Genomic DNA, 24,159 nt, shown 5'->3' with positions numbered 1-24,159 from the left:
CTTGGCTAGCTTAATGTTCCAGTCGCAATCACTCACTCACTCACTCACGTGGCTGCTAACACCGTCATGAAAAGGGGGATGAGGGAAGCTGTACAATATTACGTGATTGTAAGTGGTGAGAACGCTCGGGAGCAGGCAATGTTTAAAAGCAATCTTTAGACGTTGTAGTTTTCTGAAATGTAGTTTTGTAATTGTATTTGTATTTGTAATCAAGTATTTGCTGTGAGCCAATGGATTAACCTAGGTAAACACAGGCTGTTTTCCCCACAGGCGGGCGTGGCCACTATGTTCTATCTAATACCGACTGGGACTATCCATCTATATCGTCATGATGACAAAGTATATATTTAATTCAAATGTCCACAAAGCAAACAGTGCACTGACAGATTAATATCCTTTCCAGAGATATTAGAGAAAGGAGGAGATAGGAATCTCATTGAATGGCAATGAATGGAGGAACGGAATGGAGGTACGTACTGTATAACGCCGCACCCAGCAGACTGTCGACCAATCGCATTCACGTTGTCATGCTGCGTCACGCGGTTGCGAAGCTAATCGTCACACAATCCCTTCTCAAAGTCTAGGTATGACTCGAGAAACCTGCCTCTTTTCCTCAAAAGTATGCAAAGTCACAATTCCAAAGCTATACGACAATTATCTTATATCTCTGAAAAGATTTGTAATGTTGTACTTCTTGTTCATGAAATTCATGCTAATGTTGTGTTTTTGAGCTACTTTATAACCCCATTTGATTCCCATTCACTCCTTGACGCAATCGCGCAGAATGCACCGCACGGCCCATTGACGACACATGGGCAACATCCACAATGGGCGTTATAATACGATTCCAATGGAGTTTCCCATCTCCTCAAAAGTACCTCTATCCTTCCTTCCTTCAACTTCCGTGACGCAAAGAAGTTTTCTCCTATCATCTCCCTGACACTGAGGTATAATAAGAACTGGAGACTGCGTCCAAGATGTCCGACTGTTGTTTTCAAGGTAATCTACTCACGTTCGCATATGCCTATTCATGGACCATCTATATACTGTACAGGTTACATCCGGTTTATTCGGACCTACTTCACATGCACAGGGAGCAGCGTGAGCAGCGACGACATCATAACCTCATCCAAAAACATGGCAGACATTGGATGAATATAAAATGTGAATTAATATCTTTGGCTGTGAGTAATGAAAAAAAATCGTCCTCAGCGACAATTATTTGCATCATTCAGTGGATGTTTTATGCACAAAGGTGATGACTAAAGTGTCTTATTTGGAATTTTCAAATCTGACTTGGCCGTGTATGGAAATGGTCTTTCTGAGCCGGGCATCAGTTAAACTGCAGTACCGAAGCAAAACTGTAGGAGCAATCGAAACCGTGCTTTTACACTGGAACCCTGGCCCCTTGTTCCCTGATAGCAGGCTCGCTCCCTCTGCGCTTTGCCATAGCAACATCACCAACTCGTGTTTTTGAGCTGGACACAGGATCTCTACCAGGTTTAAAATGGTGAGATTGTAACGCCTAAATTGATAGTGCATTTTGTTTCAAGGATTTTACAGCTAGCTAGCTACTTCACATGCTGATTCCTAGCTAGCCAACAAGCCTGTCCAGAGAGAGCATTGCATTGTGGGGTTTGTAGTCGACTTGAGCTCCAACAGGTTTCCAAAGCAATTTTCACATGTTGTTTCCTACCTTATTATCGCAACAAAATGCAACAAAAAAATCACATCATATATGTGACCGACCGGCTGGATTTGGTCTTATGATTCAAAATTTGAAATAAAAGTAGAGACTCAGAGCTAGAAAATGCCATATCTTACACTACAGTTGAGGAACAATGGGAAAGTAATTGTGCTTGAATGCCCCTTGAATGTTTTGGTACCTACTGGAGAGCTCTTCTTTGTCTACACCCATTCAGCATCCTTCACACCCTCTTAAGATTTAGCCCCACCCATCTCTTCAAGGATTCACATGTCAGGCTATGTACTAAACAAACAAAGATCTCAAGACTAAAGGCTGGCTTATACTATGGGTGTGTTCATACATTTTTAGTGCCAGAGTGTGCTCTGGGCGTTCGTAAACTCAGAGTGTTGTCAGATTGTTTGTTCGTAACTGGACACTCTGGCCGAGGAGTAGGGTTGAGCCGAACGTTCTGACCCTAACAACAGCAGTCAAGCACCCAAGCTAACTGGCTAATGTTGGCTATCTTGCTAGCTACTTCCAGACACAAATGAGAGAACAGCTCTGACCATTTTACTCACCCTAGCAGAGCTGGTTAGGCTGTTTTTATGTTATCCAGAGCGTTGGTGACTGCAGCTCTGCTGCTGGCAAACATTTTATGACGTTTTTTTTGCCAATGTTTACTGACACCGGCCATATTTAAAGGGGGTTGATTGTTCATAAATTCAACAGTTATTCTGCGCTCTGGCACACTTAGACAAGAGTGCTCTGAAATCGGAGTAGATATCCAGAACGAATTTATCAGCTACGTCTATTGACAGTTATCGCAGTGACATCATAAACATTCTATTAAAATAGTTGCATGCATAATGGAGTCTTGTTTAGACATGTAGCTAGTTAGCTAAACAATGAACCATAATTCCAACTCATAATGTTACTACCCTGCATCAATCTGCAGGTAGCTAACCAACCAGGTTCAATGTTAGCTAGCTAACATTAGGCTATAACTAGCAATGCAAATGGGTCTGAGATACGAATAATATTACTACACAGATCATACACGTAATGCTAGCTAGCTAGCCAGCCAGCTAATGTTAGCCAGCCAGCTAGCTAGCCAGCCGGCTAACGTTAGCTAGCTAGCTAACAGTACACTTTAACTTGAAATGAAAATGACTTTCTGACAGAATTAGAAACGTTTAGTGTCTGAAAATGTAATTAGCTAGGCTCTCTTATACATGGATGGACGCTTCTCCCTTTGTCACGGATGCCATGGTTGCCCTTAGTTTGAAGATATTTATCTATAACATCCACTTACTTTGAAGATGTATTCTGCGGCCCTGCAGAATACAGGGACGCAGAACATAGGCCGGCATTAGCGCTCATGCCACTGGTTGAGAGAAATTATTATTGTTTTTGGGAATAATTATGTGAGGTTTTATGTGTTGTTGGAGGTGCGGCGCTCCACTAACATTTCGTAAAAAAATTATCTAACATAAATCATGTATCAGGTATACCATATGGTAGAAAGAGTATGTTGCCTTTTCTGTAGCCTACAGGCTGGAGATAAAATGTATGACAATGTTGTTTCTCCGATCAGATAGGCTAACCTAAATGGCGCCCAATCAAATAAAAAAATGTGCTGACATGTTAACAAACAACATATCCTAAAAACAGGACAGGTCAAAGTAAAATGGACAATATGGAATGGACAATCAGGCGACTTATAACTGCTGTCCAGGAGTTTCATCCTGTGGGCTAAATTGTGATGATCAGTGGTTTAAAGTTTGTATTTGTACTTTTTTTACGAGCTGATCAAAGTGAAAGTGAAAATACGTCTGCATTTCCCACTGTGTAAACACATTGCAAATAGGGTGCGGACAGGAATCAGGACTAATAAAGCCAATGAAACAGCCTGTTTAACAAACGGTGGGCCTACCGCATGGATGGGCATTCATAAAATTCCATTGCTGGTGACATGGTAGGCTACACCTTAGTAAGCACGGACCGACTGTGACGTTTTTTGGACATATTTTGGGAAGTCTTTTTTTGGGGTGTTTTACAAATGGTAGGCCTTGCAGTACCACATAGATGGGCATTCCTAAAATTACATTTATGGCAACACTGTAGGCCAGGGATGGGCAACAAGGGACTGATTGGTGTCACACTTTTGCCCCAGCCCCAGCTAACACATCTGACACCAGTAATCAACTAATCATGATCTTCAGTTTAGAATGCAATTATTTTCATCAGCTGTGTTGACTAGGGATGGAGAAAAAGTGTCACACCACTCTGACCCTGAGGACTGGAGTTGCCCATCCCTGCTGTAGGCTAGAACTCAGTAAGCATGGACCAATGTCTTTTTTTGGTCCTGTTCAGTCCGGACCAAATCTGAACCAATTATAGATGTCTGTGTTTGGTTCAGATTTTGTCCGGTCTGGACCATCCTTGATTTGGCCCAAACTTAGAAGTCTATAAATTTAATATTTTCAACTTTCATTCATATCCAAAAATTAACCCGATTTTCAATGTCTGGAAAAGACATATTTTCACCTTCCATTCAGAACTAAAATTGAACCTAATTTCAAAAAGTACTTATTTATTAGGGAAAATACATATTTAAGACATCTTTTAAACGTAATTTTGCTTACTGGGACTATTCTTGTAGGAGCGGCAATTTTTTGTCTCCCCCTAGGGCGGCAGAACGGCCAGGACCGGCCCTGTATGCAATCCTATCAACGATTCTAATAGAAATTGCACATGACCCTCTACAGAGTTTTTCATATGTCTACCATTTCTCCCTTCCTCCCTAATTTCCATGCATTCTTGTCTGCAGTGCGGAAAGCTGCATTTGCTGCATAATCACCCACTGAGTATCTCTCTACTTTCTCGCCTTTTTCCCCTTTTTAATTTACCCTGATTCTGTGGGATACTCCTCCTATGAATTTTGTCTCATCATCACTTTTCTGTCCGTGTTTCTGCAGCTCATAGGAATGAGATGACCACTGGTGACAACCCTGAAACTAAAGTGAAGTTCAGTCAAGTTTATGATAGTTTGTTGTATTTGACGTAACTGGTTACTGGGTGAAAAGTAAAATGAATGGCTTAGTTACCATACTGTTAACTGTACAAACAATGCACTAAACTAGAATCTGTACTAATGTTATTGGCGGACTCTCCACAAGTCAACTCGACTGTCCATAACCCTGCCCTTACTTTTAAAAATTCAGCTGTGACTAACTGGACTCAATGACCAGTTAGTCCATTTTATTATGGTTAATGGTCATATGGTTAAATAATTTATTTGTCTGCAAAATAAATACAAAATTAATTTAGTTTTACCAGTATCATATACAGCATAGACTATCAGATAGTCAACATGACTCTTATAATGTATGTGTGGGTGGGTGTACAGTGAGTGTGTGTCTATATGAATTCCTGGGCATATAGCATGCTCCTACTACAGTCCCTCTGTGCCTCGTTATATGTTGCACAGTGGATATTGCCTTTCTCCTTTCCTCTAACCACCATCCCTCTCACAACCTTCCACACATCCCTCTCACCAACATACACCCACAGACACACAACACACCCAAAGATACACACACATACAGCACACCCTCATCCCCCCTCCCCCACCATCACTCACACACATACACACAAACCTACAGACACACACACACACACACCCTCAACCCCCTCCCCCACCACACACGCACACCCTCAACCCCAACCCCCCCCCCCACACACACACACACACATATCCACACAGATATGCATACGTGTGTGTGTGTGTGTGTGTGTGTGTGTGTGTGTGTGTGTGTGTGTGTGTGTGTGTGTGTGTGTGTGTGTGTGTGTGTGTGTGTGTGTGTGTGTGTGTGTGTGTGTGTGTGCACTCACTCACTAGAAAACTAGTAGAAAGGCAGACAGCGGCCCCTTTCCTCTAGAAACCCCTCGTTCTGCTCGGAGCCCAAACTGTTTCTCACACGTCTTTTTGGCTCGGGCTGCTGGCAGCGGTCCTAGAGACTCGCAAGGGGAACAATTCCACAAAGTGGCATGAATTCATGTGGTTAATTAACACAGCGTTAATTATTTGTAAATTGCATGTTTGGGTACACATTACTTGAGAGGCATATGTTGCGCGTCGTGTTCACCCAAACAAGTGGCGGTTAATCCTATCTCTTGAGTGCCCGCGTCTGAAGATGGGCCAATCAACTTGGTGGTAAAAAAAAAAAAAAGAGATGGGAACGAGAGAGATGAGAGAGAATGATAGAGAGAGAATGAGAGAGAGATAGAGGGAAAAAGAGAGAGAGAGAGAATGATAGAGAGAGAATGAGAGAGAGATAGAGGGAAAGAGAGAGAGAGAGAATGATAGAGAGAGAATGAGAGAGAGAGAGAGAGGGAAAGAGAGAGAGAGAGAGAATGATAGAGAGAGAATGAGAGAGAGAGAGAGAGAGGGAAAGAGAGAGAGAGAGAATGATAGAGAGAGAATGAGAGAGAGATAGAGGGAAAGAGAGAGAGTGAGAGAGACAGAGGAGAAGGGGGAAGGATAGACATTTTCAAAACAAATGAATGTTTGTTTGTGAGCTTGAGGTTTCTGTTACTCTAGTGGTGTTAATTGTAAGTGGCAATCATATGAATAACCTTGGGGCTCGTTAAGACTCATCACGTCCCTGACCCATTACTTTTTAATAGTAACAAAAAAGCAATACGTACACACCTACGCGCACACACACAAACGCACACGCACACGCACACGCACACACACACACACACACAGACACAGACACAGACACACACACAGACACAGACACAGACACACACACACACACACACACACACACACACACAGACACACACAGACACAGACACAGACACAGACACACACACACAGACACAGACACACACACACACACACACAGACACAGACACAGACACACACAGACACACACAGACACACACACACACACACACCCACACACACACACACACACACACACACACACACACACACAGACACAGACACAGACACAGACACACACACACACACAGACACACACACAGACACACACACACACACACACAGACACACACACACACACAAACACACACACACACACACACACACACACACAGACACACACACACACACACACACACACACACACACACACACACACACACACACACACACACACACACACACACACACACACACACACACACACACACAGACACACATACACTCTTAGAAAAAAGGGTTCCAAAAGGGTTGTTTGGCTGTCCCCATAGGATAACCCTTTTTGGTTCCAGGTAGAACCCTTTTGGGTTCCATGTATAACCATCTGTGGGAAGGGTTTTACATGGAACTCAAAAGGTTCTACCAAATAACCAAAATGGTTCTACCTGGAATCAAAAAGGGTAATTCAAAGGTTTCTCCTGTGGGGACAGCCAAATAACCCTATTAGGTTCTAGATAACACCTTTTTTTGTCTAAGAGTTTACATCCTAGCTCTGTTGCCACCCGCCACCCCACCATACCCCAATATGCTTTGGATATGTTTGCACCCCACCTAGAAAATAATGTAGGGGAAACACTGGACTATGGAGCTTGAAATGGTACAATATTTACCATGCCTGCCATTACCTGCTCTATCAATGTGTTTTTGGTGGGGTGTGCAGTGTTATTTTGTGGGATATGTTTTGGTTGAGTCTCCTCATGCGAGGCTTCTACTGAAGCTTATGGGTTGGTCAGGTGTGCGAGAAGCATATCTGTGTATCTCTCTCTTCTACCTCTCTCTCTCTCCCTCCCTCCACTGCTCACCCTTTTTTTACGTGTTTATTTAGTCATGCCCGACTTTATCGAATTTGAAAATACATGCCAGTCACGGGCTCTCTCTCTCTCTCTCTCTCGCTCTCTCTCTCAATTCAATTCAATTTGCTTTATTGGCATGACATAACAATGTACATATTGTCAAAGCGTACTTTGGAGATTAAGTGATACATTTAGAATATTAACATAATTAACATAATAATAATCAATATTGTCAACGGAACAGTAACAACAACAATCAAGGGTCAAAATAACCATACATTGAACAATAACAGTGGCATAGAGGACATGTGCAGGTTGGTTGGTCTGTCAGACACTGTCCCTCATTTTATGGCAGGCAGCAATGTAGTGCGCTGCCAACCCACAGCTCTCTGCATCCTCCCCCAACAGAACGGGTAGCCTACTCTCATCAGAGAGGTCTTTGAAACCTTGATTAAGGGTTTAAAATTTGGGAAAATTACACTGTCAATTATTATTTTTTTTTTACATGTCAGTCAGCTCTGTCTCTGGTTCTGCTGTGGTGCGGTGGTTGCCCAGCCTTTCTTCTACAGGGAGCCAGGCTATCCTGTGTCTACCCTTCTCAATGCAAGGCTGTGCTCATTGAGCCTGTACTTTGTCAAGGGTCTTTCTAAGATTTCGATCAGTAAACTTGGTCAAATAGTTGGTAATTTGGTTCATTTTGATTGATTGGATGTTCTGGTCCTGAGGCTTCAGTGTGTTAGTAGAACAGGTTTGTGAGCCCCAGGACCAGCTCTCTCTCCTCTCTCCTCTCTCCTCTCTCCTCTCTCCTCTCTCCTCTCTCCTCTCTCTCTCTCTCTCTCTCTCTCTCTCTCTGCAGTCATAACCTCGGGAGCCACAGCCACTACTGTCTTTGGGGGACATTTCTAAATGAAGTTTTATTTCCCTAGCTTTGCTCCCTCAGGGGAACAGTGGAACATAATTTCACCCAACAGTGTGTTGCCTCTAAAATGTATTATTTCTGGTCCGAATCAGGAATCTTGCTGGATAATGTAGCTTGTTTCAGAGGGAGAGAGAGTAGGATGAGGGATTTCCAATATGCGTGGCTTCTTTTGATTCAAAACACAAGCGGAAAATAAGTTATTATTCTTTTTTTGTTTTTCCAATACATGGCTGCTTCGGAACCCGAACACAAACAACAATTCAGTTTACACTGTATTGTAGATATATTGGAGAGAGGAGAGAGGAGAGAGAGCTGGTCCTGGGGCTCACAAACCTGTTCTTCTAACAGGACCAGATGGCTGATGGCGCCGGAGAAGATGGCTGATGTTTTACGTGCTCCTAACTGACTGTGTTTTTATGTTCGTTTTTCTGCGTTTTATGTTGCTGCTATCGTCTCTTATGACCGAAAATAACTTCTGAACATCAGAACAGCGATTATGCACCACAAACTGGCAGTAGCTTTTTTGTCCTTTAATGAGTCCGATGAGCCCGACGTGAAGGACATACCGCTTTCCTGGGAACAGGCCCGGAGTCAAAAACCACCTTCCGGAGACACCTGAAACCCCACCTCTTTAAGGAATACCTGGGATAGGATTAAGTAATCCTTCTAACCCTCCCCCTCCCTACCCTCCCCCCCCAAAAAAAAGATATAGATGTACTATTGTAAAGTGGTTGTTCCACTGGATATCATAAGGTGAATGCACCAATTTGTAAGCCGCTCTGGATAAGAGCGTCTGCTAAATGACGTAAATGTAAATCCCCGTCATTTGCGTGAAGAGATGACGGAGAAAAAGAGGACGAAGGTCAGGCTGCCTTCTGAGAATTCGTAGGCGATCAGATAAACCCCCTTGCCTTCAGTTCTTCTAGCTAACGTGCAATCACTGGAAAATACAATCAACGACCTACGAGTAAGATTGAACTACCAACGGGACATTAAAAACTGTAATATCTTATGCTTCACGGAGCGTGGCTGAACGATGACATTATCAACATACTGGCTGGTTATATGCTGTATCGGCAGGATAGAACAGTGGCGTCTGGTAAGAAAAGGGGGAGCGGACTATGCATCTATGTAAACAACAGCTGCTGCATGACATCTAAGGAAGTCTCAAGATTTTGCTCGTCTGAGGTAGAGTATCTCATGACAAGCTGTATACCATACTATCTACCTAGAGAGTGTTCATCTGTATTTTTCGTAGCTGTCTACATACCACCACAGACCGAAGCTGGCAAACAGGAAAACGCTCATCCAGAAGCGGCGCTCCTAGTGGCCGCGAACTTTAATGCAGGGAAACTTAAATCTGTTTAACCAAATTTCTATCAGCATGTTTGGGGTGGTAGGTAGCCTAGTGGTTAGAGTGTTAGGCCAGTAACCAAAAGGTTGCTGGATCAAATCCCTGAGCTGACAAGGCAAAAATCTGTCATTCTTCCCCTGAACAAGGCAGTTAACCCACTGTTCCCCAGTAGGCTGTCAGTGTGAATAAAAATGTGTTCTTAACTGACTTGCTTGGTTAAATAAAATAAAAAATAATGTTAAATGTGCAACAAGAGGGGAAAAATACTCACCCTCCATTTGGCAAATCTGACCATAATTCTATTCTTCTGATTCCTGCTTACTAACAAAAATTAAAGCAGGAAGCACCGCTGACTCCGTCAATAAAAAAGTGGTCAGATGAAACAGATGCTAAGCTACAGACTGTTTTGCTAGCACAGACTGGAATATGTTCTGGGATTCTTTCTATGGCATTGAGGGGTGCACCACATCAGGCATTGGCTTCATCAATAAGTGCATCGATGACGTCATCCCTACAGTGACCGTGCGTACATACCCCAACCAGAAGCCATGGATTACAGGCAACATCCGCACTGAGCTAAAGGCTAGAGCTGCCGCTTTCAAGGAGTGGGACTCTAATCCGGAAGCTTGCAAGAAATCCTGCTATGCCCTCCGACGAACCATCAAACAGGCGATGCGTCAATACAGGACTAAGATCGACTCGTACTACACCGGCTCCGACACTCGTCGGATATGGCAGGGCTTGCAAACTATTACAGACCACAAAGGGAAGCACAGCCGAGAGCTGCCCAGTGACAAGAGCCTACCAGACGAGCTAAACTACTTCTATGCTCGCTTCGAGGCAAATAACACTGAAACATGCATGAGAGCACCAGCTGTTCCGGACGACGGTATGATCACGCTATCCGCAGCCGATGTGAGTAAGACCTTTAAACAGGTCAACATTCACAAGGCCGCACGGCCAGACGGATTACCAGGACGTGTCAAGCGAGCATGCGTTGACCAACTGGCAAGTGTCTTCACTGACATTTTCAATCTCTCCCTGTCCGAGTCTGTAATATCAACATGTTTTAAGCAGACCACCATAGTCCCTGTGCCCAAGAACACTAACCTGCCTAAATAACTACTGACCCGTAGCACTCACATCTGTAGCCATGAAGTGCTTTGAAAAGCTGGTCATGGCTCACATCAAAACCATTATCCCAGAAACCCTAGACCCAGTCCAATTTGCATACCGCCCTAACAGATCCACAGATGATGCAATCTCTATTGCACTCCACACTGCCCTTTCCCACCTGGACAAAAGGAACACCTATGTGAGAATGCTATTCATTGACTACAGCTCAGCGTTCAACACAATAGTGCCCTCAAAGCTCATCAATAAGTTAAGGACCCTGGGACTAAACACCTCCCTCTGCAACTGGATCCTGGACTTCCTGACGGGTGGACCTCCCCCAGGTGGTAAGGGTAGGTAACACATCTGCCACGCTGATCCTCAACACAGGGGCCCCTCAGGGGTGCGTGCTCAGTCCCCTCCTGTACTCCCTGTTGACTCATGACTGCACGGCCAGGCACGACTCCAACACCATTATTACGTTTCCCGATGACACAACAGTGGTAGGCCTGATCACCGACAACGACGAGACAGCCTATAGGGTGGAGGTCAGAGACCTGGCCGTGTGGTGCCAGGACAACAACCTCTCCCTCAACGTGATCAAGACAAAGGAGATGATTGTGGACTACAGGAAAAGGAGGACCGAGCATGCCCCCATTCTCATCGACGGAGCTGTAGTGGAGCAGATTGAGAGCTTCAAGTTCCTTGGTGTCCACATCACGAACAAACTAACATGGTCCAAGCACACCAAGACAGTCGTGAAGAGGGAACGACAAAACCTGTTCCCCCTCAGGAGACTAAAAAGGTTTGGCATGGGTTCTCAGATCCTCAAAGGGTTCTACAGCTGCACCATCGAGAGCATCCTGACTGGTTGCATCACTGCCTGGTATGGCAACCGCTCAGGCTCCGACCGCAAGGCACAACAGAGGGTAGTGTGTACGGCCCAGTACATCACAGGGGCCAAGCTTCCTGCCATCCAGGACCTCTATACCAGGCGGAGTCAGAGGAAGGCCCTACAAATTGTCAAAGACTCCAGCCACCCTAGTCATAGACTGTTCTCTCTGCTACCGCACGGCAAGTGGTACCCCCCAAGCCATACGACTCTTGAACATCTAATCAAATGGCTACCCAGACTATTTGCATTGTCGTCGTCGTCCCCCCCTTTACGCTGCTACTACTCTCTGTAATTATCTATTCATACCGTAAATTCCGGACTCTAAGCCGCAACTTTTTTCCCCAAGCTTTGAACCTCGCGGCTTAAACAATGACGCGGCTAATATATGGATTTTTCCCGCTTTCAATTTTTTTTCTTCCAAAAAAACACATTCTGTGACGTGCTCAGTTTTTTGGCGGCATGAAGCTATCATTAGACCAATGAAATTGCCGAACGGGTTAAGGTCAAACAACTTTTTAGTTTACTGTTTAGATAAAATCGCGCACTCTCAAACGCCCCATCATTCTAATTACGGTAGTCATTTTGTCACCCTCATCATGGCAAAGATCCGGAGAAATGCATATGATGCAGCTTTCAAGTTGAAGGCGATTGATCTGGCTGTTGGAAAAGGAAATAGAGCTGCAGCACGGGAGCTTGGTCTGAATGAGTCGATGATAAGACGTTGGAAACAGCAGCGTGAGGAATTGACTCAGTGCAAAAAGACAACTAAAGCTTACTGCAAATTATAATTTTTTTGTTACAAGCCGTGTTTCGTTAAAGCCTATTTATTTTTGTTACAAGCCGTGTTTCGTTAAAGCCTATTTATTTTTGTTACAAGCCGTGTTTCGTTAAAGCCTGTGTAAAGTTAATTTGTTTCAATGTACCGGTAGGCACCTGCGGCTTATAGACATGTGCGGCTTATTTATGTTCAAAATAATATATATTTTTTAAATTCAGTGGGTGCGGCTTATATTCAGGTGCGCTTAATAGTCCGGAAATTACGGTAGTCACATTAATAACTCTACTTACATGTACATATTACCTCAATTACCTCAGCTAACCGGTGCCCCTGCACATTGACTCTGTACCAGTACCCCCCTGTATATAGCCTCGCTATTGTTACTTTACTGCTGCTCTTTAACTATTTGTTACTTTTATTTCTTATTCTCATTTGTATTTTTTAAACTGCATTGTTGGTTAAGGGCTTATAAGTAAGCATTTCACTGTAAGATCTACACCTGTTGTATTCGGCGCATATGACTAATAGCATTTGATTTGATTTGATAGTGTCTCCTTCCCTTGTTACAAATACACTACCCCGACATAAGCTGATAATGTGATGAAGAGATATCTTTTCTGTTTTGCATAATGTCACAGTGTATCCTAAAGCATGATCCTTTTGTATCATTCATTATATTAATTTAAACAGAGATCTAGCTGAAAGAGAATAGAGGGAAGAGGAGAAAGAACAAGAAAGCCTGAGGGCAAAAGACACTGGCATACTTTCCCCTCCGCTACTTTCTCTCTCGCTCTCTTGATTTTGTCAAACACTAAATCCACACCGTTCCTCCACTTTGAGTTCTTTTAGCGTTCTCTAGTAACCTTTCACAGCTTTGCTGTAACTTTCCAACCAGACTGTCCAAGTTTTACTTTGCTTGCTTGGAATAATTCCCTCACTATTTTGCAAAACAAATGGTTTGCTTTGTACTGTATGGCTATTTCACATTAAGCAAAGAAAAGCAGATCAGTAATGGCTAAAATTGGGTAGCATACATGGTGTAAAACTTTCTATCCATCTATAGTGTAGGTCTTTGTCAGGTACCTTCACATACCTACACATTATAATAGACCATAACTAGCCTACAAAGGCTAGTTTGGTAAAAACTTGAGTCTACAAATGAATGAATTACTTAATGAGTGAATTGTGTATTTTTCCTCTGTTTTCCCTGTTTTAAATTGGACAAACACTCACCCTTCACTACTTTAGTCCCATATTTCAATTATGAATAACTTCCCCGCTCTTTGTTTTCTATTTTCTCAGCTATCGGACGAACGCTCATCCCACGCTACTTCAGCACAGTGTTTGAGGGCGGCGTCACTGACCTGTACTACATCCTCAAACACTCCAAGGAGTCCTTCCACAACTCCTGCATCACTGTGGACTGTGATCAGTGCACCATGGTCACTCAGCACGGTAAACCAATGTTTACAAAGGTAAGATCGTAACCCCTGCAATAAATGCAAGGCTGTCATTGTGACACCAAGATCTTATGAGATTTTATTTAATTTCATTGTGTCATTGTGACACCAAGATCTTATGAAATTTTGTTTAATTTACTATAAAATTGAAATGATTTATTTCAAGTTCGTATCCATGACAGTTTTTTACATTTATGAAATTATTTTCCACAAAGCTGAAGAGAGTAAAAGTATGGTGGGTGTGGCTCCTAAAAGGAGTATCTAGCAGCACTTGATTCAGATGGTCAACTGTGTTGGAATCTGGTTCTGCAGACTGTCTTTTGAATTTAAAGTGAGGCTCATGCTAGTGAAGATAGCTACAGGGATTCCTTGTTCCATGAATGAACACTGCAGTGAAGCACACACACAATTTACCTCCATAAAATTACCCACAAATGCAGTGTTATCATAAAACCTAGTCACCATGTTAGGGGTATACCATAGCTTGCATAGTATCATGAGAAGAGAGGAAAATGTAAACTGCAACAGATGAAGAACAATAACAGTACACACAAACACGGTAAATGAAAAATATTTTCTCAACCGCCCCATTTAAGCTTTAGCAAAATCAGGAAGTGGAAAAATTAATTCATTAAAAGAAATTCCACTAACAGAGCACGTTCCGGGAGCTCCCATCCAGCCTTCTGGCACTGGAGCGCTGAATCTCAATGAGCTCTGCCTCGTTCCCCTCTTCTCTCACCTCCACCCTTCCATCCTCCTTCCTCCAGCCCCCCATTCCTCATCCCTGGAGAAATCATTCCTGGCTCCTTCCCTATCCCAGGGGGAAAAGCCCCCGCCATCCCGCTGGGAGTAATCTGGATGTGTAAACCCAGCATGTGTGCATGTTCATGTGTGTGTACGTGTTCGTGTGTGGAAGTGTGTGCGTGCGTGTGAGGCGAGGGTGTCGGTTTCTGCACGATGGTACCCCCCCGCTGCACCCCTATGGTATCCCAGAACCTCGATTTAACACCCAGCAGGCCCCATTATACCTAGGCTCTGTGGATGAAGCATTGGGGCAAAGCCCTTATTACTGTAGCCCAGTTGCCAGGACTTCCTGTGGGGGATGGAAAAACCAGACGGGAGTTCTGTGGATGTAGCATCGGGACCAAAGCCCTTGTTACTGTAGCCCAGTGGGCCATCCCTACCTGTGGGGACAGTCAATGATTCTATCTCTCGCTGTTTAATTCTTATTTATTGAGTAAACTGTTTAAGCAAAAGCCAATTTGAATTGAATTGATAAGGTTGATGAATTGGAATGTAATAACAGTGTAATAATGGTATATTACAGTCTAATACAAGGAATAGGGTATCACTTGACTACAGAATGTATTTCCCGCCCCCCCTAAGGGAAATATCTATTTTCTGACAAAAAAAAAGCTACATTTGGTAAGATTTAGATATGTGCATACAGGCTATCCATAGGCAAACACATTTTGAAGGGAAATAAGTGGGCAGAATTATATATATTTTTGTTATTTAATAAAAACAGAAACTTCAGAAAGGGGGGTGTTTTGCCCCACTATCAAAATGACATTGCACATCTCACTATTAATATCTTCAATATAATGACGTTTTGATGTATGGCCCCTCTTTTTATTTTCATCCTTCCTGTTCAAATCATCATTAAATTACTGTATCTCAAAATGTATTGTGTAACTCAAAGAGGATACTTATAGATGATTTGGACATGATTTGAAAATGCTATTATAGGTGCCCCAAACATACTCACTTTAAATTGTACTACTTTTAATAAAAACTGATGACCATTTTTCTCTCTAACCAAGTGGATTATTTATTTTTAGGCTCCCCTACTGGTGTATATATATATAAACATTTATAGATGTAATTCCATTAAGTTATATATTTAACTTTTTCTAAAGCACAAAATATTAGATCAATGTACCTCTAAATTGTTTTGTTGGAGTGACTTAAAACGTTAAGATGAGACAGATTACATGGTCAGTTGAGCAAGACTAGTGGCATCCAGGGAAAGTGTTGAAAAATGTTTTGGTGACATAAAGTGTTTTTTGTGAGAATTACAGGGGGGGGGGGGGGTTTAATCCTGGGGATGTTTAACCCCAAGCCACCCGATTACAGACTAATACATAATGAATGTATATGATGATGTTTTATAATGTTACTATATGTTACAAATGTATTATTAATTCTCTATTACACCCTTATTTATAATGAATGTGTATATTTAAATAATATTTATATATGAACCTAATCTATTATGAATAAGGCTCTAGGCCTACAGTAGCACCTTATACAGTAGAGAATGGTGTCTCTTGAGCAAGCTTGTGATGCTGTTTTACTCTCTCCTCTCAGAATATGTGACTGAGATCCCTTAGCCAAGCAAATGTGGAGAAGATTTATTACAGGCTTCTTAAATCATTTGGGACTCTCCAAGGGGCCTTACCTTTTTATGACCACTGTTTGTATTCACTACCATTTTCATCAGTTGCCTGTACTTTTCATACAGTCCCATGAAGTGTAGTATTGTAAGAGTAAAGGATTTGTAAAGCCATTTTATTGGTAACGATTTTTAATAACAATCCATTTTAGCCAACCAATAAAGAAACTTCACTATGGTGTATTTTGGCAGAATTTTGGCTGTACAGTTTATATACACTACCGGGGAAAAGTTTTAGAACACCTACCCATTCAAGGGTTTTTCTTTAAACAAATAATAGTCCCACTTACCCCAAACCAGATGGGATGGCATATTGCTGCAGAATGCTGTGGTAGCCATGCTGGTTAAGTGTGCCTTGAATTCTAAATAAATCACAGACAGTGTCACCAGCAAAGCACCCACACACCATGACACTTCCTCCTCCATGCTTTACATTTGGAAATACACATGCAGAGATCACCTCACAAAGACACAGCGGTTGGAACCAAAAATCGCCAATTTGGACTCCAGACCAAAGGACACATTTCTAATGTCCATTGCTAATGTGTCCTTTAGTAGTAGTTTCTTTGCAGCAATTCGACCATGAAGGCCTGATTCACACAGTCTCCTCTGAACAGTTGATGTTGAGATGTGTTTGTTACGTGAACTCTGTGAAGCATTTATTTGGGATGCAATTTCTGAGGCTGGTAACTCTAATGAACTTATCCTCTGCAGCAGAGGTAACTCTGGGTCTTCCATTCCTGTGGCGGTCCTCATGAGAGCCAGTTTCATCATAGTGCTTGATGGTTTTTGCAACTGCACTTGAAGAAACTTTCAAAGTTCTTGAAATTGTCCATATTGACTCACCTTCATGTCTTTTAAAGTAATGATGGACTGTCATTTCTCTTATTTGAGCTGTTCTTGCCATAATATGGACTTGGTATTTTACCAAATAGGGCTATCTTCTGTATTCTCCCCCACACTGATTGGCTCAAACGCATGAACATTTAAGAAGGCACACCGGTTAATTGAAATGCATTCCACCTCATGAAGCTGGTTGAGAGAATGCCAAGAGTGTGTAAAGGTGTCATCAAGGCAAAGGGTGGCTATTTGAAGAAATATATTTTGATTTGTTTAACACTTTTTTGATTACGACATGATTCCATATGTGTTATTTCAAAGTTTTGATGTGTTCACTATTATTCTACAATGTAGAAAATAGTAAAAATAAAGAAAAAACCCTTGAATGAGTAGGTGATCTAAAACTTTTGACCGGTAGTGTACAGTACACATATGATAAAATGTCTTTCTTTCTGGACAATACTTCTGTACATTTAGGCGCCCCTTTATATTCTGTTTAACTCCCCTGATAACGCTTCATGGAGTTTCCGAATAGAATGTTTCACAATGTACAAAAAAATATATTTTAGCATGTGTAGGTCTTTGTGTTAATATCAATGGAAGCGTTACAGAATTTCACTTACATCTGTAGCCAGTATCGTTAAAGTCATACTTTTTCCCTGTGGCCAGAGTACACTAGTCTAAGAAACAGTTGGAATCATAATCAAACTAGAATGAAAGCCCTTTCCATTGTTCATTAAACAGTTACGATTATTTTCAAATATTTCTTCAGTCTAATCTGCACAGATCTAAAGACAACCACATTGTTAGATATCCAACGACTAACTTGATAAATATCAGAAAGTAGTTCCGAAATGTAATCTCAATGGCCGAATAACTCATGACTACAAAATCCAGACAGTGTAATACTGCATAGAGAAACATCCTCACATTGTAGCCAAGCAACATAGACTAAACTACATCACCAGAATGGGTTAAATCATATATTCAATGGTAGGAGATAGCAGAGGGAGAAAAAAATCCCTTTTTCTCTACTTTTTCATTTTTTTCCAGGGTTGCGGAGTGAAACCACGTGACCAGGCCTGTATGCCCGCCAGCCTCTTTCTTGTTGATCCTCTAGAGACCATCTGTGCTGGGGGCATTGATTAGAGTGTGTCTGGTGGGATTACATCTTTTCGGTTGCCATGCCAACTAATCAGCTGATTTCTTTTTTTTTGCTGCCCGCTCTCTCCCTCCCTCCGGTTGCCACAGCAACGAAACATCGGGAACTGCAAGGGCCCCTACAACACTGAATTCGGCTAAAGGGGCGAATGAGTTTTTTTTCCTGTCTCTCTCTCACTCATACTGTCTCTCTTTCTCTTGCACGCTCTCTCTCTCTTGCACACTCTCCCTCTCTCACTCTCTCTGTCTCTTAATTGGCAACTCTCTCTGACCCAAACTTATTTTGTCTCTGCGTCATCTTCAAGAGAGCGTGAGGGATGAGAAGAACAAGGACAGACCTGCTGAATAAGGACAGAGTAAATAATAGTTTGCCCAATTCCAAACAACTTGAACAAATTTGAAACTGAAGGACATAATGAGTTTTATGAAAATCATTCCTGGCTCATAAAAATCGATCCCTGTTGTGATTACCCAATAAACAGACGTCCGCATGCCAGCAAATTAAAAATGTCTGATAGTAAAATAAATACTGTGCATTACTTATGTAAATAAGGTATTTCTGTTTTTTATTTGTAATAAATTTGCTAAAATTAAATTTTAAAAATATGTTTTCGGTTTGTCATTATGGGGTATTGTGTGTAGATTGACGAGGGAATGTTTAATCAATTTTAGAATAAGGCTGTAACGTAACAAAATGTGGAAAAAGTGAAGGGGTCTGAATTCTTTCTGAATGCACTGTACATCAGTATGGGGAATGATGTCAAAGGTGACGTAAACTGTAGCCTACTGTGTACTAAGGGATTTTGAAAACCTATATTGAATGAAGCTGAGTAGGACTACATTTGTTACAAAGGTTGTTATGAATGATACTGCAACACTCATAAATGTGTCATGCTTGGTCTCATGAAGGTGTTATGCATGTCTTATGTATACCCCCTTCTAAGAAAATGTTACCCCATCTTTGTTGTTGGGACAGGTATGCACAGAGGGCCGCCTGATTCTTGAATTTGCCTTTGACGACCTTATGAGGATCAAGACTTGGCACTTCACCATCCGGCAGAACCGAGAACTCATCCCCCGCAGCATCCTGGCCATGCACGTGAGTAGTGTGACATCATCAACATGCGCACACCCACACAAATGTAACACATAGAGTTGGATAGAGGGCACTGCCCATGCTGTCACAGACGCCATTATAGCAAGATGCAGAAATGTGCCCTATATCCAACTCTATGCTTTGACATCGTCAACATGTGCCACCCACGCACCATAGAGAATGATAGAGAATTATGAGAATGATAGAGAATGGTGAGAACCATAGAGAATGTTGAGGAAGTCATCATGGATATACTCAGTTTTGCATGGACATTGCCATTGAGGGCTTCCACCATTTTAAAGTAGTCAACTGGGTGAGGATGGGTTGGGAGCGATCTGCCAATGATCAGAGCATTGTCTTCTTCAACCTCTTGAGTCCCACACTCACGCCGGCATCATTTAGTGCTTCTAACCCCTTTTAAACATTGTGTGTTTGCTACAGACTTCTGTTTTTTTGCATTGGATTCGTCTATTTCTTCCACCATTAGCCTGTGCGATTGACGGAGGCTGAAGTATACCTTATTGACATAGGATTTGCGGTATGTTGACAGAACAAATAATTGGGCAATGTTTATATGGTCCCCTTTCAAACAGCCAAATATTTTCCACATTCTTGTCGGCATTCACCTTCTATATCGCCATTGCTTGCCACAACTGAGCAAGAGAAATTCAACTTTGACTCTGTTGTTGCGATCGTTGTCATGTTAACCTGATGTGAGAGAGCAAGCTCTAAATCCGACAGAAATGCTGCTTTCAATGTACTGCTTTCATTTCTTCACATTCACAATAGTAAGTTCAGTCAGTTAGCAGCTCACCATACTTGTAAACCATTTATACTATAATGTGTTGATTTTCATGCTATGGTGAATAAAAAGGTGGCTACAGTTAAACTCAAAATGTTGGAGATAGCAAACAGCTAGCTAATGTTAGCAACAAACCAAGTCATTGTCTAGAGAAAGTTGCTTTTAGTTGCCTGGCTTGCTTGATTGACATGTTTTGTCCACAAAATAGAGCAAGTAACGCTTCTATTTGGACCAGGCTATGATTTAATTTGTGCCAATTGCCAAAGATGGTAAGATGTAAGGTAGCGTTTATACTGAGGGGTTGGCGGGACATTTAAATACATTACGGCAATAATGACTAGGAAATAATAGTACAGGCTTTGTCGCCTGCAATACCTTTCAGATATAAAGGAAAGGCAGCAAAAAGTTAGCAGGATGCTAAAGTTGGTGTAAAAACATCTTGGTTTGACAGTTGTACTAGAGATGTGTTTGTGAGACAAGGGTGAATCTCGAAAACGGTTTGAGCTACAAAGTATTATAATCCCACTATGAAAAGCTGAGACTCTCACGAACACGCAAATGTAATGTTTTTCTCTATGATGCTCACAAGCCACACAACAGTCGTTAGAAGGTCAGGGTCTTCTACATAGAAGATCATAGGAAATCCCAGGACATAGTGTCTATAATACTGTAATAATCTCATATAGTTGCTGTCACAAACTCCAAACTCCACACAGTTGTTACTGACTAGTTGGATATTCATGTCCCACTGAGCCAACAATTTCTGTACTTACAGCATTCTTTTTTACAATTTTTTTGCGTGGCGAGCATTATTTGTTCTTTGACATTTGTCAGTAAAACTCATTAATGCAACTGTTTATTTCAAATTGTTTTGTGTTCTTGTAGCCATGATTGTCCTAAAAATAAACTGGTAAAACACTTCAATGTGAGGCTAAATATGAGGGCAGAGAAAGCAGATGAATCAAAGTTGTGAATTTTAACCTGGGGCCAATTGGTTGCATGGTTTGTAATATGGCTTTAAGCTATATCACTGCCATATAGTGGCCACAATAAATGAATGACACACAAGATTTGGTTCATGACTCCAGCAATGCAGGTGGCGGTAAGTCACCAATATTAGCTTTATGCTTTTTTCAAACAAAAGAAGAAGAACATTTACAACTTGAAAATGGAGATGGCCTCAATGGCGCTGCCTGTGCTCTCACAGACACTATAATGGCACAATACAACGATGAGTCCTCTAACTATATGTCACCTGCCTATTTTCCATTCAGGTGTATCCTATCCTCAAATTGTAATGCGAGTCCTACTCCACAGGGTCTAAAGTACCCCAACTCCACCAAGACACTTAAATGCTATTCATAGCATATGAATTTAAAAGCCATACAAAGCAGTTTGGAAAGTGTCCCAATTTGGAGGGATTTTATAAACCAATTTATTTGCAGACATCAAAGGAAGGCTTGGATCAAAGAGGGCCCTTGCCTGAGCAAAAAAAAAAAGGTCAAATTAATAATCTGTTTAATTCCAGTAAGTGTATTCAACATAATAGTCACACGGAAGGAAGGCCAGTGAAGTGAGCAACTTATAAATTGTCATAATTCCATACGTTAGACATAGTATATTATATTCAGTAGTGCACAGTCATACTCTTGGCATACTCTAGTATCTTGAACATGTATGCATCAAATACATTACCCATATGCATGTAACCTATCATCACCTAAATGCATAGCCTACCTTGAAGTGTGCAACAATGACTGATAGAAACAGTCTATTTTCTTCAGCCTTGTGGGCCTACAGGTATATTTAAGAAGTAGTTTTCCACGTATAGCCAGCCTCCTTCTTTTTGCCAAATCTTCATATGAAATTCACACACCATTAATTTAGCCCCTGTGGGTATTGCCACTAATTCCAGGAGAGTAGGGTATTGTGGGCCCTGGCCTGATATTTCACAGGCATGTGAGTGATGTGTAAAAGTGAGTTAGCTCTTTTGATCATAGCCTCGACTAATGAAAAGGGTAGAGAGCGCTAGGTCTGGAAATGAGAAGACTGAATTTAGACAGACACAATTGTGCTTGTGCGTGTGCACGCAGACATGCACACACAAACCGTAGACACAAATGCAGACAATACACAAACATGTACATACACACATGTGCGCACACGCACGCGCACACACACACACACACACATCACAGGCTTTGTTATAACATTTTAAGCATTCCGGTTTTTGCTCGAGCATTCATTTCTTGTAAAAGCACCCATTTTTTCATAGTCTCACAGTTTTGTGGGTAGTTCAAGGTTAGACTATTCTGACACTGATTCTTTTTTTTCAAATGGTATTCAATGTAGTTATTGATAACCATGGTCGAAAAAGCATTTGACACCTCTTGGAGTCACAGGTTCTCACAATACTAAGCTATAATGAGGTGGCTGGTTGGCATTGATGTTTCATTTCCAATTTCAAATCATAGTCTAAGACGAAGCAATTTTTTTTTAAATGTTTTTTTTCTCCATCGTCCTTTATCCACATACTCAGACTCAACTTTATTGTAGTCGTTGGTTCAATAGCGGCCTAGCCAATGCTAGAGCAGAAGCAAAGCATAGTTCTGTCTTTCTCTCCTCTTGGACAATACAGAACGACTTGATATTTTCCTTCCTGACTTTTCTCCACACAAAGATACAACTAGAGATGAGACTATGCATTTTTCATAAGCTTCGAAATGGAAGCATGCGCCAGGCCAAGCCGTCTCTTGGTTTGTTAATACACTGCATTTTCAGACTGAAGACTTATACTATATGAAAGAGTGCTAACAAGTTAATATTAGTAGTTAATATAAATGAATACTGTATGTTGCCTCTCTCAATTTCATTACCCCCCACTCCCTCTTCCCCAACCCTTAGGCACAAGACCCCCAGGTTTTGGAGCAGCTCTCCAAAAACATCACCCGCATGGGGCTCACCAACTTCACCCTCAACTACCTCAGGGTAAGAGCTCTCTCTCTCTCACTTTAATTCAATCGCCCTCTCTCTCTCTCTCTCCTCTCTCTCTCCTCTTTGTCTATCTGACTCTCTCTGTATCTCTGTCTCTCTCGCTCGCTCGCTTTCTCACACACACACTTTAATTCAATCACCCTTTTTCTCTCTCTCCTCTGTCTGTGTCTGTGTGGGTTTGTTGCGCTCTCTCTCTTCCATTCACACTCACATAAAGACACACACACAAAGACAGGCACAAACATGCACCCACGCACAAACACACTCACACGCCGCCACTACTCAATATATCAATCACCTTGATACCATGCCATGCCATCCACAATTTTAATTAGGTATGCCTACCTGAAGATCATTTTTCTGGATATTTTAAGAATTTCAAGATGGAATATACAAAATAACATTCACAGACTGCCAGCTATCACAATATGTTATTTTATTGAGAACAAAACTTAAATACATCAGTGAATATCCCCCTATATGTATATCCTTGCTTACTTTTTAGGTCCATTCCTCACTGTATTTATAACATATACTTAGTAAAAGTCTCAGCAGCCTGCACCAGAATACATTAGTCAGTATTTCAGCTCTCTTTTGTTTGTGCTTTTCAGTCCAAGACTGAGTGACAGCTCCGATTTCCAAATGGGAGAACAAGAGAGGAAGAACGAGGGAGAAAAGAGAGAGGGAGCGAATTAATTGGATCGAGAAAATTAGCATAACATTAATGAACGCTCCCTGTTGAGACTCATAATTGTGAAATGCCGCGCGGAGAGACGGCGAAGTGCCTAGCCACTGTT

At 41.8% G+C, this 24,159-nt stretch overlaps 1 protein-coding gene across 7 annotated transcripts in view; it reads left to right on the top strand.

Annotated features, from left to right (window-relative positions):
* Window positions 1–24,159, top strand: part of LOC106611552 (LIM domain-binding protein 2) — an 88,088-nt gene that overhangs the window by 45,009 nt on the left and 18,920 nt on the right. For 6 of the 7 annotated variants that reach the window (XM_014211874.3, XM_014211875.3, XM_014211872.3 and 3 more), the window contains exons 3-5: window positions 13,857–14,029; window positions 19,447–19,569; window positions 23,273–23,356. In XM_014211874.3, coding sequence (XP_014067349.1) covers window positions 13,857–14,029; window positions 19,447–19,569; window positions 23,273–23,356 — 380 coding nt within the window. Of the gene's footprint in view, window positions 1–780; window positions 1,000–13,856; window positions 14,030–19,446; window positions 19,570–23,272; window positions 23,357–24,159 lie in introns of those variants that run through there. The other variant, XM_082955865.1, reaches the window with a different exon arrangement.

Source organism: Salmo salar, chromosome 09 (assembly GCF_965601325.2).
Source record: "Salmo salar chromosome 09, fSalSal1, whole genome shotgun sequence".
Taxonomy (NCBI): domain Eukaryota; kingdom Metazoa; phylum Chordata; class Actinopteri; order Salmoniformes; family Salmonidae; genus Salmo; species Salmo salar.
The sequence above is the reverse complement of the archived record's forward strand: the minus strand, read 5'-3'. Positions and strand labels throughout refer to the sequence as shown.